Source organism: Symphalangus syndactylus, chromosome 5 (assembly GCF_028878055.3).
Source record: "Symphalangus syndactylus isolate Jambi chromosome 5, NHGRI_mSymSyn1-v2.1_pri, whole genome shotgun sequence".
NCBI lineage: Eukaryota > Metazoa > Chordata > Mammalia > Primates > Hylobatidae > Symphalangus > Symphalangus syndactylus.
The window spans coordinates 43,447,437-43,463,783 of NC_072427.2; the positions used below are offsets into that span (position 1 = coordinate 43,447,437).

The following is a 16,347-nucleotide window of genomic DNA, read 5'->3' on the forward strand; positions in this document are numbered from 1 at the left end:
TTGTTAGTGCCCTGGGGCCAAATGATAGAAACAGCTCAATCTGGACCTTTGTTCCTCCTTTTCCCACCCCACATTTTTTTGAAATGCAAAAAAATTCCACATGCACAAAAATATCCAGGCAAGATTCATGATCAGTGCTTACAGCTGGAGACGTACTGACCTAGGGTCAGCTTTGCCTCTCTTTAGCAGCTTAAGGAGTCCTGAAAGCCCCTCTCTGCTCACAGGCTAATTAAGCCCAGGCTCTCATCCCTGGGCCTGACCATGCTGCAGTCAGTGAGGTCTCTGTGACCAGGGCCCTCTAGCTCCTGGGAAACTTCAGATAGCTAGCTCCCCAGTACCCTAGAGGCACCATAACTCATCTCATATTATACAAAAGTCGAGATACACAAACCAGCACACATGCTTAACACAGCATCTTGAGCTTTTTTCTTGTACTTATGACCTGCTAATTTGAGTCATTCATGATTACATCATTTCTGAAGGGATACCCATTCACAGAGTCACCAGATAAAATGCACCCAGTTAAATCTGAATTTCAGATAATCAATGAAAAAAAATTTTTAGCAAGTATGGGACACCCTATTTTTTATTTATTAAAACTAGCAACCCTACCCCTTCCTTCTACAGCTTCCCTCTGGAAAGAAACTGAGGGGCTTGCAGAAATACATAAAACTACAAAGATATCGTTAATCAGGACAAATACAAATCACACATTGGGATAAAAGGTGAAAGCTGAGGGGGAAGACCAGGATTCATATTTATCCACTCAAACCTCTCTTCCTAGGAATGGGAGTGCTGATGGGAATACCTTGGGCTACCCCCTTGACTTACCCCCAATCCCTGGACAGAGTGGGGCTAATTCTCACGGCCAGCATGTCATGTACGAGCCAGGTTTTCCTCATCTGAGGACTAATGGGCTCAGAGGCAGGAACCAAGAGCCATACTCCCAGCCACCCACCATCACTTGTTGTTCATCCTCATACCCCTGTGCCTCGAACGGTGAGGCACAAGGCCCCACGTCTGTTTGATGAGACACCACTGTGGGAAGACACAGGCCCGGATGCTACTCAGAGTCACTTCCAGCAGGTTATGTGCAAGCCCGTGTGTAGGGAGTGGGAGAGGTGGAGCTGAGGTGCTTGCATGCACTGCTGGGGGCTCTGTAACAGAGTAGAACCCTTTGGGAGAACAATCTGGCACTAATTAAACTCTTATACCATTGGACCCACTAATTCTATTTCTGGGAATCTTGCCTCAGGAAACAATCCAAAGCACAGAAAAAAACAGATATGCCCAAAGATGTTTACTGCAGTAAAGTTCATGATTTTTTAAAAATGCAGACAGCCTAAATATCTGTCAACAGTGGGAAGATAATATTCATTAAGGGTATTTTGTAGTCATTAAAAAGTCAGCCATATAGCAACACAGAAATAGCTTTATAACATTAATTATAATAGTAGACATAAAATTACATCTAATATACACATGTGCACACGAAAGTAAGACTAGAAAGAAATATGCATGAGAATTAACTTAGGGTTTAGGTAAGTCTTTCTCTCTGCCTAAGGAACTGCAGTAATCCTTCCATTCTAAGATGAGCCAGTATGTAATTTTCTGCCCCTCCGTGTGTGGGCTGAGTAGGGTAGCCAGGGAAAAGGCAGAACTGGACTGGGGCGACTCGGCCCTTCTGCTTGGCATGTAAGGCTTCCGTCTTGACCACCACTCAGCACCCCACGTTTCCTGTCTACGCATTATTGCACGTGCTCCCTTTCGGCCAGAGGCCTCATTTCCTTTTGCAAAGGGGTGAGGGGTACAGGAGACAAGGGAAACAGAAATGTTAGTGAGTTCGCTAAGTCAGTCCTATACTAACAGGACCATCGGGGCTCAGCAGTGACTCCTGTCGAGTCTGATTTTGGTGTGTGAAGCTGACACTCAAGCTTCAGAGCTCTGGCTGCTATCTTGTCCTGCAAAGCCCAGATAACGTGTCCCAGGGTGGAGATGACAGAGAGGAGCTGAGGATGGGCAAATAGCACCCACACTGTTCTACCTGAGCTCCTCCCCTGAAAACAGGGGAGCACACGTTAGGAGAGACTTAAAAATCTGAGCTCCATTCCCCTTAAAAAGACCATTTAATCATGGTTTCTTTTCTGTTCAGTTTCCCCTGTTCATGTCTGTAGCTTGGGGACAAAAGCATCTGTCATGCATCAACCATAGCGACCTTGAACATTACATCTGGGAGGCCCTGAGTAGCAGAAACACAGTGGCTGAGGAATCAGGAGAGCTAATTTCAGTTCTGGTTCTGACAGTAAATAGCTGTGCGACCTTGGTCATGCCACTTCTCTCTCTGAGCCCATTTCATCATGTAACAAATAGAATAATTACTCTCACCTTTCTCATACGGGATCAAATGAGAGAATATATATGACAGCTCTCCTAAAATTTTGAGGTGCCATGTGTGTACACCACGATGCATGCAGGCCTTATCTTGCTAGGAAAATACTACTCTTTGATTGAGGATGTAACCCCTTTGGCAGTTCTCTTATGGTAGGTGGACTCCACTGAGCATATCAAAGTGGCCAATACTTGTAGCCTCAGGAAAGAGAGTCCTAACTCCCTGACCTAGCAAGCCCCGGGTCCTGTGTGAAAGCGGAATCTTTCCAGCCCTGTCTTTTCCAACCCACCTTCTTCTCTCCACCCTCCATCACACCCACGGGTCGTGTAAATGTGGTACTGTCTCCCAGGGCCAGGCCCTTGCACGCAAATTCTGTCATCGCCCCCTCCCTTACCTCCCTCTTGACTTCTGAGGAGCCACCAAGAAGCCATAAGAGTTGGATCTTGCAGCAGCAACTCCAGCAGAACTCACTTTACCACAAAGAATGGCTCTGTTCCCTGAGACCCCATGCTGTAGGAGCTGGTCTTCAATTCTGCCCTCACTCACCATGGCAGGGGATCATCAATTGATTGCTGAGCGGAAGCCAGAGTCCCTGGGGGCAAGGCTGTCCCTAGAAGGGGGAGGGCTTGGGGTGGGGGCTCTTATAGTTCACTTTCCTAATAGATCAAAAATAAAGGTTCCAGGCCCTGGGTCTCCACAGTTCCCTCACCAAGCACAGGCTCACGGCAGTTGCTCCAACTATCTACCCAAGGAGCAGAGGAATTTTTCCAAGATGCCTAGCACAGGCTGCGCAAAGTAGCTCTCCAAGTTCTGCTGTATTCCTCCAACTCACTTCCTCACCAGGGATGGCAACACCTCCCCTAGTGCACAGTGGCTGACCTATGGGGGATAAGAAAGGGTCCAGCGGAAGAGCGAACAGTTTCCATTTGCAGGAGCTGGAACCAAGAGGTGCAATCCCTATCCACCACCCTCGGAGGGGCCTCCACCACACTCTGCAAGAAGGCTTCCTGCCTATTAAGGAAGAACTAGAAAGAAGGGGGAGGATTAGGGCCAGCAGGGCTGACTCCATCCCCTCTCAAACACAAAACTGCCTTAGAGAGTCATTTCCCACAGGCTGGTGCATATGCCATATTCAGTGTGCATTTTTTTTTTTTAAAGGGACAGGGTTTTGCTCTGTCACCTAGGCTGGAGTGCAGCATAATCATAGCTCACTGCAGCCTTGAACTCCTGGCTCAGGTGATCCTCCTGCCATAGCTACTCTTCTGAGTAGCTAGGACTACAGGTACACACCACCACACTTGGTTATCTAAAAAAAAACTTTTTTTAAGAGATGAGGTCTCACTATGTTGTCCAGGCTGGTCTCAAATTCCTGGTCTCAAGCGATCCTCCTGTCTCAGCTCCCAAAGTGTTGGGATTTCAGGCATCAGCCACTACACCTGGCCCTGTGTGCATTTTTATTACAAAGTTTAAGGTTCTGAGCCCCTCCCGTTTTTCAGACTACACCAAGCAACCCAGTCATGACAGAGAATCATCTATCCATCCAAAACAATGCCAAGGTCTTTACCTTGCAAGCCGTCAACATATCTGACACGGCTTTCCGGCTCAGGTTGGCAGTAGCAATCACGTCCTCCTGTCTACACGAGTTCCCAGCTGCCACGGCTTTGGCTGTTGCCATGGTGATGCCTTTCGTCATCCTTATGGATTCTTCAGGTGATGATGTCTTTTCAGGTACGTCTTTTGACTGGAACACCTGGAAGTCAGAAACAGAGAGGTTAAAAAAATCAAAAAGGAAAAGAAAAAAATAATTTATTCTTCTCCAACCAGGCTGTAGCTTGTGTCTGAAAACTGAGCCAGTAACTGGAAGGAACTGTCACATGGCAGGAAATTAGAAATTTGAGTACAGTAATATGGTTCTTGTTTTGAAGATTCTCATGGACAAACATCTTGCACCTACACTAAGCATTCACGGGAACAATATAGTGAGGGAGATGTATCTAGAGTGTTAACCTGTTGGTCTGCAGAAACTGACACCCAATATTTACACACTACCCATCCTGTGAAAGGTTGTTGTATGGCTTCATAGTTCTCTTCCGCCATCCCTGCTGGTGCTTTGGCAGTTTCCATAAACTCTCAGTCCCAGTGCTGGTTTCGGGGCAGGACTGACCTGGCCGCATCACTCAGGACTCACCTCTCTCTCTCTGAGGGGATGTGAGGTTGGGGGAAATGAAGCATCAGTTCCCTCTATTCTTAGCCTGTCTTATAAATATAACTGCATAATTGTGCAGAGGTGTTCATGTTGAGTGCGCCATGGTGACACTGTGAGTTATTTAGCAACCCACCCACCTACCCCCTTTAGAGAGGCTGAAATAAATTCACCATGGTAAGTCAATATCCCATTTCTGCTTCATGCTCATCTGTTCTGGCTCTCTAACATGAGCAACTGGTACCCTGGGTATGTGCTGAATGTGCATCTGTCCCTACATGAGGGCCCCTAGCCTAGGTGGGGCTGCCCTGTCTTCAGCCTAGGCAACCATGTTTCAGCAAGGAAGACTTCCCTGATGCAGAAGAGTGGGCTCAGCTGGCATCCCACAGAATGCCAACCAATGCCAAACATCACTGCTGAAAATGGGCAACTGCAATTAAGCAGTCTAGGACCCCAAATCCCCACTTCACCCTTGAATGCTACAGCGGAATGAAGGCCGCACGTAGAGTCCTTCACACTAATGTGGCCCTCATGGCACGTGCTACATGGAAACCCACGATCTGGGTGAATTTTATTCAGCCAGAATAAAATTCAGTCAACCCGGCTCACAGCAACTTTGACCTCCTGGGCTAAAGTGAGTCTTCCACCTCAGCCTCCTGAGTAGCTGGGATTACAGGTTCATGCCACCACACCCGGCTAACTTTTTAATTTTTCACAGAGATATGGTTTCTCTATGTTGCTCAGGCTGGGCTCAAACTCCTGGGCTCAAGCAATCCTCCTGCCTCAGCCTCCTAAAGTGCTGGAATTACAGGTGTGCGCTGCCACGCCTGGCCTCTGGGTGAATTTTAAATCACACCGGTATACTTAGAATAACCCATGTGTCTGTAGTTTCCCAGGATGGCTCCAAATTTCAAGTCTCTTTGATCACCACCATTAGGCCTGCCTATGCATGTCAGAAGCTATGTTCACAGGGGTACCTGTGTCACCCCACCCCTAGCTTCAGGAGGCTCAGCACAGAGTGAGAGACTCCATTTGTTTGGGAGAAAGTAATTATCTGGTAATCCAGATAATTCTTCTGGATCTTATCCAAGACCATCCAGATGGTACCTTTGTGAGTCTGCAAAAACTACAGTGTTACTGAGCTTGGTGTGCCCCCCCTTGATGCAGATATGGCTTAGATCATAACATCCAAGTCCTTTCGAGTACCTGGAAAGCCTTCCCAAGAAAGACAGGTACAAACGAGCCCAGACTTTGAAGACTATAATAAATACCTAACTCTTCAATGTCTAGACACAAATGAACGCCTGTAAGCATCCAGGAAAACATAACCTCACCGAATCAACTAAATAAGTTACCAGGGACTAATCCTGGGGATATGTGACCTTTCAGACAAAGAATTCAAAAGAGCTGTGCTGAGAAAACTCAAATTCAAGATAACACAAAGAGGGAATCAGAATCCTATCAGATAAATTTAACAAATAAATTGAAATAATTAAAAAGAATCAAGCAGATATTCTGGAGCTGAAAGTGGCAATTAATATACTGAAGAATGCATAAGAGTCTTTTAATGGCAGAACTGATCACATAGAAGAAATAATTAGTAAGCTTGAAGTCAGGCTATTTGAAAACATAGAGGAGACAAAAAAGAATAGAAAACAATGAAGCATGCCTACAGGATCTAGAAAATAGCTTCAAAAGGACAAATTTAAGAGTTATTGGCCTTAAAAAGGAGGTAGAAAAAGAGACGGGGTAGAAAGTTTATTTAAAGAGAACTTCCCAAACCTAGAGAAAGCTATCAATATCCAAGTACAAGAAGGTTATAGAAGACCAACCAGATTTAACCCAAAGAAGACTACCTCAAGGAGTTTAATAATCAAACTCCCAAAGGTCAAGGATAAGAAAGGATCCCAAGAACAGCAAGAGAAAAGAAACAAATAACACACAATGGAGCTCCAATATGCTTAGCAGCAGACTTCTCAGTGGAAGCCTTACAGGCCAGGAGAGAGGGGCATGACATATTTAAAGTGCTGAAGGAAAAAAACATTTACTCCAGGATAGTATAGCTGATGAAAATAGACAAATGGGATTACATCAAGTTAAAAAGCTTTTGCACAGCAAAGGAAACAATCAACCCACAGAACGGGAGAAAACAGTTGCAAACTACACATGTGACAAGGGGTTAATAACTAACCTATGTAAGGAGCTCAAACAATTCTATAGGAAAAAATATAATAATCTGATCAAAAGATGGGCAAAAGGTCTCAATAGACATTTCTCAGAAGAAGACATACAAATGGCAAACAGGCATATGAAAGGGCTCTCAACATCATTCATCATCAGAGAAATGCAAATCAAAACTACAGTGTGACATCATTTCACCCCAGTTAAAATGGCTTATATCCAAAAGGCAGGCAATAACAAATGCTGGCAGGGATGTGGAGAAAAGGGAACCTTTGTACACTGTGGGTGGGAATGTAAATTAGTACAACCACTATGGAGAAGAGTTTGGCGATTCCTCAAAAAACTAAAATTAGAGCTACTTTGTGATCCAGCAATCCTACTCCTAGGTATACACCCAAAAGAAAGGATATCAGTTTATTAAAGAGATATCTGCACTCCCATATTTATTGCAGTACTATTCACAATAGCCAAGATCATATATATGAAGTAAACTGCAATAAACACGGGAGTGCAGATATCTCTTCAATATTATATATATATGTGTGTGTGTGTGTGTGTGTGTACCATTGTATATGTGTGTCCATTCATCTGTTGATGGACACTTAGGTTGCTTCCAAATCTTGGCTACTGTGGTACACATACACAATGGAGTACTATTCAGCCATAGGAAAAAAAAAAAAATGAGATCCTATCATTAGCAACAACATGGATGGAACTAGAGGTCATTAAGTGAAATAAGCTAGGCACAGAAAGACACACTTTGCGTGTTCTCACTTATTTGTGACTGAAAAAATTAAAATAATTGAACTCATGGAGATAGAGGGTAGAAGGATGGTTGCCAGAGGCTAAGAAGGGTAGTACGGAGGTGGGAGGTCAGGGGTGGGGAAGTGGCGAGGGATAATGGGTACAAAAAATAGAAAGAATGAATAAGACCTAGTGTTTGATAGCACAGTGGGTAACCATAGTAAAAAATAATTTAATTGTACATTTAAAAATAGCTAAAAGAGTATAAGTGGATTGTAACACAAAGGATAAATGCTTGAGATGATGAATACCCCAATTATCCTGATGTGATTATTATGCATTGCATGCCTGTATCAAAATATCTCATGTAACTCCTAAGTATATACACCTACTATGTACCCACAAAAATAAAAAATAAACAAATAACAAAAAAGGAGCTGTGTCCAGATTTTGGTAGCAAACACCCAGCCTGTGCAGCCAGGCAAGTGCCAGGCAGTGGTACTTAAGGCACCACCAGCTTTTAAGTTACTCCTGTATTTTTTAGATTCTCCTTTAAAGCATGAACTGAGCGCAACATCAATCAAGGCTAGATTCATTAACGATATGACAAGAAAACCCAAGTTTCTGTCACTAAAGCCCTGCAAAATTGTTCTACTATTGTTTCTAGTGCTCTAGGTCGCCTTTGCAAGTGACCCTTTAAAGGTACAGAACAATTGGCAGCAAAGGTAGGTATCCCTCTTCCCCAAAAAAGTTGAATCTGTGATCAGACCTCCTATCAAAAAGAAATCTGTTTGAAACTACTCTTTTTGGCATATTCCTATTTGTGGGGATTAGAATGAGCCAATCCACAACCATTGTGGGATCATGAGAACAGCAGATATCATCCACATTGCAGTAACTCCAGAATGTCCTCAACTCTGCAATGCTGGAACAAGTCAGAAAAGAACAGCATCAATTTCTGTCAGGTCAGATGACTCCAACGGAAGGAAGCTGGATTTTAAAGGGAAGTGTCTCAGGTAAAGGCTTCTAGGCTTTTCCAATAGCAAACGGCAGACTTCCAATTCTGCATGTGTGCGGGTACCAAAAGCAATGTGCATCAAGAAAGGCTAAGCACTGTTCACAGAATTAATGCTCCAGGTAAGCGCAGTCATACTGACTTTCCCTTTTTCCAGGAATCTTTGACAATGCTTTGATTTTGTGCTATAATTTTAGTGGAACTAAACCTGAGTAGTCCTAAGTGATACATTTCAATTAACTCCTTGATTACAATTACAAATCAATCCCAGCCAAACTCAGTGACACATGGGGTCTCAATTATATAAAGCCACCAGCAGGCAGGTGAAGGGTCATTCTCAGTTCAGGTGTTTTAGGTAAAACCTCATTGGTAAAAAACCTCAAATGAGCCCTCACTGGGGTCAGCTGTGGGAATCTGGTACCCAAGGGAGGTAACTGCTGGCTCCTTACCGTAAGCTCCTGCTTTATGCATTCAATTGTGGCCTCAAGCGCCCTGGTGCCCCGGGTGGCCTCATCCTCCACCGCCTTTACAGTCTTGAGGAGGGAGGTGACATTGGTCACCATCACCTGCATAGGAAGAGAGAATGAATACAGATAGTGCAGTGTCTCAGGTCCAGCCCCGACTCCTTTTACTTCTGGATCGCATGCTATGAGCAAGGACACCTCTCCTTCCTTTAAGTGAGAAGAGAACTCAGGTGCCCATCCCCAGCCAGAGCCCCACTCTACCTTGGCGGCCCCCTTGAGCTGGTACATGGAAGGGTCGTCCGCTGGCTTGCTGGCAGCTCCCTTGGTAGCACTGATGAGATCGGAAAGGGCCTTGGCCACATCTTTGATGGCATTGATCAAAACCACCTGAAAGAGAGCACAGAGCTCAGGTGAGCAGGCGTCAAGATGTCAGCTGTGGGCTTCACCAAGGCATGCAGCCTGAGGGCAGGCCGGGGCACAGGGGATGAGAGAAAGACAGTCTAAAGTCTGCAGCATGGCAGACCTCCTGGGAAGCCACCCTTGGTGATTCTGATACAGGACTCAGGACTCTCAAAAGCTGCCCAGGGGAGGCTGAAGCTGAGCCAGAACGGAGAAGTCAGGTGTAAACGTGCAGCTTATGTAAAACATCCTAGCCAGCAACTTGGCAGATGAGCTGCCTCTGACAGCATGAAGGACACCGGAGAGGCAAAACCACTCACTCCTAGCTGGCACCCTGAACACTTAGTAAAAATCCCCACCTGACCCCGGCCCTCAAGGCCCCACAGCAGCCCTGCCTGCCTCTCTGGCTATGAGGTGCTCTGCTACAGGCACACAGGTCGGCCTATCTTCTTCTCCATGGGAAATCTCAACTCATTCTTGTTCGGGGCCTTTGCTCGTTGTTCTAACTGGGACTCGGCTCTTTCCATCACTTGGGCCTTAGCTCAAATGTCACGTCCTCAGAGGATTTTCCCCATCCCTCGGCTAAGGGCCCACTCCTGCAATTGCTGAAACTGTCAGGTTGCCGTTTTATTTACAGCACTTATCAGTAGGTGGAATTATTTTATCATTTATTCACTTAAAAATCATCTGTCTTCTCCCTCAACTTGAGTGCAAGCTCCAGGAGGCTTGGCCTGGACTTCTGCTTTGTTTCACGCTTGTAACAGGGACGAGCACCCAACAGGTACTCAGTAAATACTTGTGGAATGAAGATGCAGGTATTTTCCCACATAAACCTGGATGTGATGCATTATCTGTGTTTCCTTTTCTAATTTCACAGAGACCACAGATCATCTTTTCAAAGTGCCAGATTTAGAGTGAAAAGTACCAGGTCTAGATGGGAATTACACAGTATTGGGCACTGCATTTAAGCGTTCGCAGTCCGCTAGCTCCAGTAACTCCTACTTCTATAATAATAAAAACATTTTCCCTTTACTGAGGGCAGTGTTCAGGTGCTGAGCCAAGCACTCTACACACATTATCTCATTTACTCCTCGCCACCGCCTTTTTGAGTGCGAACCACAATCCTTATGTCCACACTCCCAGAGCCCAGGAGTGGCAGAGTTGGGATTCAGAGTCTGGTGAGCATGAGGGCCATGGTCTTAACCTCCACACTGTGCCATGCCTGTGTGCGTGGTTCCGGCTCCTCATCCACAGTGAAATTAGCTTGCTAGCCCCATCTACCTCATTAAATTGCTTTGAAGATAAACTGGGATCTCAGATGTGAAAACGTATTAAGAGTGCAGTGGCGTGATCTCGGCTCACTGCAACCTCCACCTCCTGGGTTCAAGCGACTCTCCTGCCTCAGCCTCCCGAGTAGCTGGGACTACAGGCACCCGCCACCTATAGCGGAGGTTTTTGCGAATGCTTAGAATTCCAAAAGGCAGCCAATCTGGACTCTGATGTTATCAGAAATCCAACAGAAATGATGCAATGGTAGCATAAGGAATGTTTCCTCTCAGAGCTGTGCTCCACTCATGGGTGCCGTCAGGGAGGGAAGGGTCGTGCTGTGAGGGAACGAGCTGGTGGCCTCAAGTGAACCAGCACAGTCACTGCATCCCCTGGGGGCACTGAATGGCAGGGGGTTTCTAACCAGTTTTGTCCAGACAGACTAGTTTTCTGAGAATGGTTTAAGGAGTGAAAACTGAAGTGCTTGGCATTTGACGGTTCTGGGAATAGAGAGCAGAGTTTTGTTTTGTTTTGTTTTGTTTTTAATTTTGTGCTCTGGGAACAGGCATCATCCATTTATTAATGACTTTTGTTGGCTGTTAGTTCAACAACAGGTGAACATATACTTGTTCAGTAGCCAGTAGCCACTATGTGCCAAGAGCTGTGCTGCATGCGAAAGTTTCAAAGATGAGCAAACTGTGGTGACTGTCCTTGAGGAGCAGTGGTCTGGGAAGGGGACCAAGGAACAGGCAAGTAATCTCGATGAAATTGCCAAATATCAGAAGCGGAAGTCACAGAAGCACAGGGCCCTTCCCTAGCCTTCCAGTTCTTATCTCTCTTCCTTGAGAACCGAAGTTCTCACCCGGGCCATCTACAGGTGCTGAGTTCATTTCCCCACCCCCATCTGGCTGCTGCCACACAAGCAGCTGGGGACACCAATGTCCTCGATGGCACTCGATGGTTACCGGAACAGGCCAATAACCAGTTCCCAGGCTTCCCTCTTTCTTAACTCTGTCTCTGGCGGGTTGAAACACTCCATCCTGGCAACATGACACCCGCGGCTTTCCTCCCTGCAGCAGCTGCTGCTTCTCAGTCTCCTGTGCCACTTGCACAGTAAAGGGGCCCTAAATGCTGGATTCCTCCAGGCTCTGCCCTGACTCCCTGGCTTTTCCTCTCGTGTGGTTGCAGTCCCTACCTCTATGGCAACAGTCCCTGAACCCACAGCCCTGTGCCTGGGCAGGCTCATGCACACTCACTAGTTCTACCTGTGTGTGGCTCCGGCACTTCAATCACCTCCACCTCCCCCTGCCCACACCAGCTCTCCCTTCAGGGAGCTCCTGTGCCCTGCTCTGGCTGCACAAGGAGCCGCCTTTCACTCCTTCTCCTCCCTCAGGCAAGCCATGCTCCAGCCTTCACCAGCCTAGGCCAAGCCTTCCTTCTAGACTCTTCTCAAATCCCTCAGCTTGTCTCCATCCCCACCACCACAGTCTGCCACTATCTCGCTTGGATGACTGCCTCCTACCGGTTCCTCAAACCAGACACACTCTCACACACATTGTCTACTTCAAAAGTTCCTGTTCTGCCTTAGGCCTCTTCTGAGGCCTGGTGTGCAGCGTTCACAGGAAGACCAGGAGGACGCACTCCCCAGGCCCTGCTAGTACCTGGGTCTCGGGGTCGTCGGAGCCCAGGCTGGCTGCCCCCAGCTTGACCACTTCTGCGAGCTGGGTGATGGTGGCTGCTGAGGACTGGGCCGCCTGGGCCAGCTTGTCAGGAGTGGACGCAGCTCCTGACACAAGTAGTTTCGTGTCTTCTACCAATGCCTTGGCTGTCTTGAGAATATTCTCCCTGAGAGAGCCAGGAGGGCAGAGGAGACGGGGAGAGACAGAGGGCAAAGCTTGATTACTTCAAGAAGAAAAGAAATCCCTCACATGGGGCTTTTGTTAAAGGGCTTTGAAGAAGTGCTGTGTTACACCTCCCCTTACCAAGGGACTCTCATCTTCCACAAATGCAAAACTGGGGGGAGAAGAAGAAAGTCAACCAGTATTCATTCACATAGCCGACTGACATGAAAACCTCAGTGAGAGTCAGGCCCACCAACCTGGCTCCCTTCCCAAGCCCTATAGTTCAATGAAAGGTCAGCTTCTTTTCTATGGCTCCCACTGTCCCTTAAAATACTTCATAGCTAGTGACTGTGAGGACACATGGGTTGGGGCACCTTGTTCAGGATCAGAGGCTGGGCTTGGGAAGAGACAGCAGAGCTCTGGGAACCGCCTCCCTAGCCCAGCCCTTGGATTGCACGGGGGAAGAAAGGTGTTGGACATGCGGTGAGGTTTCAGAGGTCCCTAGCAGCAGATAGAGAGGCTGAGTGCAAGCTGAGCAGAGATAGGGGCTTTGAGCCCCTATCTTCCCAAAACAGGGTTTAAGCGAAATATGCCTGCACCCGGCATTCCCAGTCCTGCTGGGGTTGGCCAGTAGTTTGAGGAACGGCTCTCTGGCTCAGCATGTGGCAGGTCTAAAAGCTGTCTTTTGCTGTAGCAGGCTGGATTTAAGGCTGTCAAAGGCAAAGCTCGAACCACGACACTGTGTTTACAGTTGGCAAAGGGGGCTTATTCTGATTACATGGTTCACTTTCCCAGCTTGTGCATCTTGTTGAAATCAAAACAGATAACTGCGTTTCTGGCTCCCAGGTGGCGTCTCCAAGTCGATCATGAGTTTCAGGGGCAGGCCGGCCTGAACCTCTCCCCGTCCAGGAACCCCACGTACCTGTGGTCTGCGAAGGTCTCACTGTTCTCTGCATTCAGCGTCCCCGCTGTTGCAAACATAATGGTGGTGTCCAGGTCGGCAATGATCCCAGACACAGCAGTGGCGGCTGTAATGCATGCCTGGGTTCCTTTGTTCCCGGCCTGGAGAGCCGAGAGCACCAAGGAGACCTGTAGGCAAAAAGGGAATGTGAGGGGAGCTAAGAAATGGAGAGAACAGGACCTAAAAGCAGATTCTGAAAATACTGAATTCGCTCCTAGAAGGTGATGTAGCTTAGAGGTTAATGGCACATGTCTGGAGTCAACAGCCTCGGTCTGGATACCAGCTTTGCCATTTACAGGCCATGTGACCTTAGGCAAAGCTGCATTACCTCTCCAAACCTCAGTTTCCTCATCTGTAAAATGGGGCCATTATTTCTGGCCTATCAGGGTTGTTGAGGGGATTAAGTAGGAAGCAAAATACCTGTAAAGTGTCTAGCAAGACATTTGGCACACAGTAAGTGCTCAGTAGAGGGCAGATGCTATTTATTCAATCACTACTATGTTTCTGAAACCACAGAATGGGAGAAAGGCTTAGGCTCCTGTGAAAGGTGTGGCGATTACATCCCCTTTTATTAGGATTTTCAGTAGGAACAGGCCACTGCTAACACTCATCGCTCCTTTGCTGGGATGGAAATTCTCCAGAATGTAGTTCAGAAGGGCTGGAGTCTAGAGGGGATCTGTGTATGTGACCTCTCCACTTCTAACGCTCCTGCGAGCCGTCATCCACCCCCGAACCATCACTTCAGTGCCCCGAGGGCCCAGCAAGTTCACTCGGGTGTCTTCCATGTCAGAAATCCTGTGCTGTCACCCTCACCCATCGTGTACACCCTCACTGCTCCGAGACCCTCACTGCTCACTTTCCTATGACATAAACCTGACCACGCTAACACCCTGCTTACAAATCTCCCCTGGCTGAGCTCCCTTTCTGGTCATGTGTCCACTTCACTTGGCTCTCACCACACCCGCCAGCTCCTGACTTTCCCAAACACTCCCATCTCTCCACCCTGGGTCTGCGCTCTGCCTGCAATGCCTCCTGCCCCTCTCCCCCAGCCACCGAACTAGTTGCCCCGCAAGACGCCAAAGTGAAGGAAGAAGGAAAAGCCATCAAGCACAGATATATCATCCTATGCCTCAAGCAGCCTGCAAAACAGCTGAGCCCCAGACACCTCCCCCTGCTCTCCTCTTCCAGAGACAGCCCTGCCTCCCGGGATCCCACAGCACACCGTTCTTGCCCTCAGGATGGCCCACTGCACCCAATGTAAATTGCATGTGTCAGGCTAGTGGCTGGAGGCTCTTTGAGTCTTTGTATTAATCTCTGTGTGCACACACCTGCTACCCTTGACTATGACCCAAAGAAGAATCTGACAACATTTTGTATGTATATTTCTTCAAACATACTGACCCAGAGCAGGGGAGTCACTGTTTCACTGTGCCAGCAAGAGGCATGGATTATGAGACACTCTGTCCCTGTGCTGCTTAGATCTCAGCAGACGCCGTGGACACAGTCTGGCAGGAGAGGCACAGGGACCATTTCCTGGGTACCTACCACATTCCAAGACCAGCCCACAAGGAATTGTTTCTCTTCCTCATCTGCCTTTCTTTTAAATGCTACTAGGTCCTACCAGCAAAAGACAAGTCAGACTGGCATATAGCTGGCTGGGAAATGAGGTATCCAGGTTGTGGAAAGCCCCTCAGAGGATGGGTGACAAAGGCCAAGTATCATGGGAAGCCTGCAGGGTTGTATATGTGTGTGGGAGAGAGACATTCTTAAACAAGGTGAAAGAAAAAGAGTCCAGAAATAGCATCCCACCCTCTGTGAAGGGTGTGCCAGCCAGCAGGTGTCTATTGAGTATCTGCTAGTCACTAGGGTCTGAGGACACAAAGGCAGACAAGTCATGGCTGTGTGTGGGTACACTCTACACACCATCAAGGCATATAACGACACACAAGGCATAGAGGACAGGGACGCGCAGCAAGAAACAGTCAAAAGGCCAGTTGTTAGGAACGAGCCACCTCCTCTCCTTTGGTGATCCCTCCAGGTGTCCTAAATCAGGGATCCACAGCCGGGAGAGGTAGCAGGGCCAAGGCCAGCTCAGGAAGACCAAGCTGCTTGGCCATGCCTACAAACACTATGTAGCTTGGACCCCTCTCCTCCCTTCCTGGTGCTCCCACTATAAGGCCTTTTGTGGGGAACTGGGCAAGAATAACTTCAATAACAAGAAAGGGCTTTGAAAGGAAGGCAAATGCCTTCCTCCAGCTGAGAGACTTATTTCCTCGTCTGTGGAGTCCCAGGAGGCTGGACAGCCCTGTGGGCTACAGGAGAAGGCCAGACTGTGGCTTGGCCTCAGGGAGGGCCACGGACAGACCAGCCTCTGTGGCAGCAGCTTCCAGTTGAGGGTTCCCCCCTGCCCGCCCCTCAAGTCTGTTGCCAAGTTTCTAAACAGGACACAGCTCTATGTCCTATGAACCAGAGTGAAGGGAAGGGGAAAAGCCACCAAACCTGGATGCTTTATCCTGTACCTCAAGCAGCCTGCAAAACAGCCGAGCTGAAAAATGATTCCGAGACAAAAAGCAAAGCAAAAGACTCGCGTACTGGGGGAGAATAAAAGAGCTACTTGGGAATGAAGAAACATTCAGAGTACGGCATGGTTAACCGGGGAAAACTGCCTGGAGATAAAGAAGTTTGGAGGAAAGTTTAGAGAAAACAGTAGCTAGATTTATTAGATGTGTAACTGGGTGTCTGGCACCGTACCAGGCACTTTTACACATATCAGCACAGTAAATCTTTGCAGTTCTGAGTCAGATATTATATATTTTTATCCTCATTTTACAGATGAGGAAATCGAGTTGTGGAAAGCTGAAGTACCTTAGCTAAGATCTTAGAG

The 16,347-nt window shown here is 47.4% G+C and overlaps 1 protein-coding gene across 3 annotated transcripts in view; it reads right to left on the reverse strand.

The window, feature by feature from the left end:
- Positions 1 to 16,347, reverse strand: part of TLN2 (talin 2) — a 463,814-nt gene that overhangs the window by 35,070 nt on the left and 412,397 nt on the right. For all 3 annotated transcript variants that reach the window (XM_055278272.2, XM_055278269.2, XM_063638847.1), the window contains 5 exons: positions 13,425 to 13,591; positions 12,323 to 12,506; positions 9,258 to 9,383; positions 8,982 to 9,098; positions 3,954 to 4,139 (listed from right to left, as the gene is read on the reverse strand). In XM_055278272.2, coding sequence (XP_055134247.1) covers positions 3,954 to 4,139; positions 8,982 to 9,098; positions 9,258 to 9,383; positions 12,323 to 12,506; positions 13,425 to 13,591 — 780 coding nt within the window. The remainder of the gene's footprint in view (positions 1 to 3,953; positions 4,140 to 8,981; positions 9,099 to 9,257; positions 9,384 to 12,322; positions 12,507 to 13,424; positions 13,592 to 16,347) is intronic.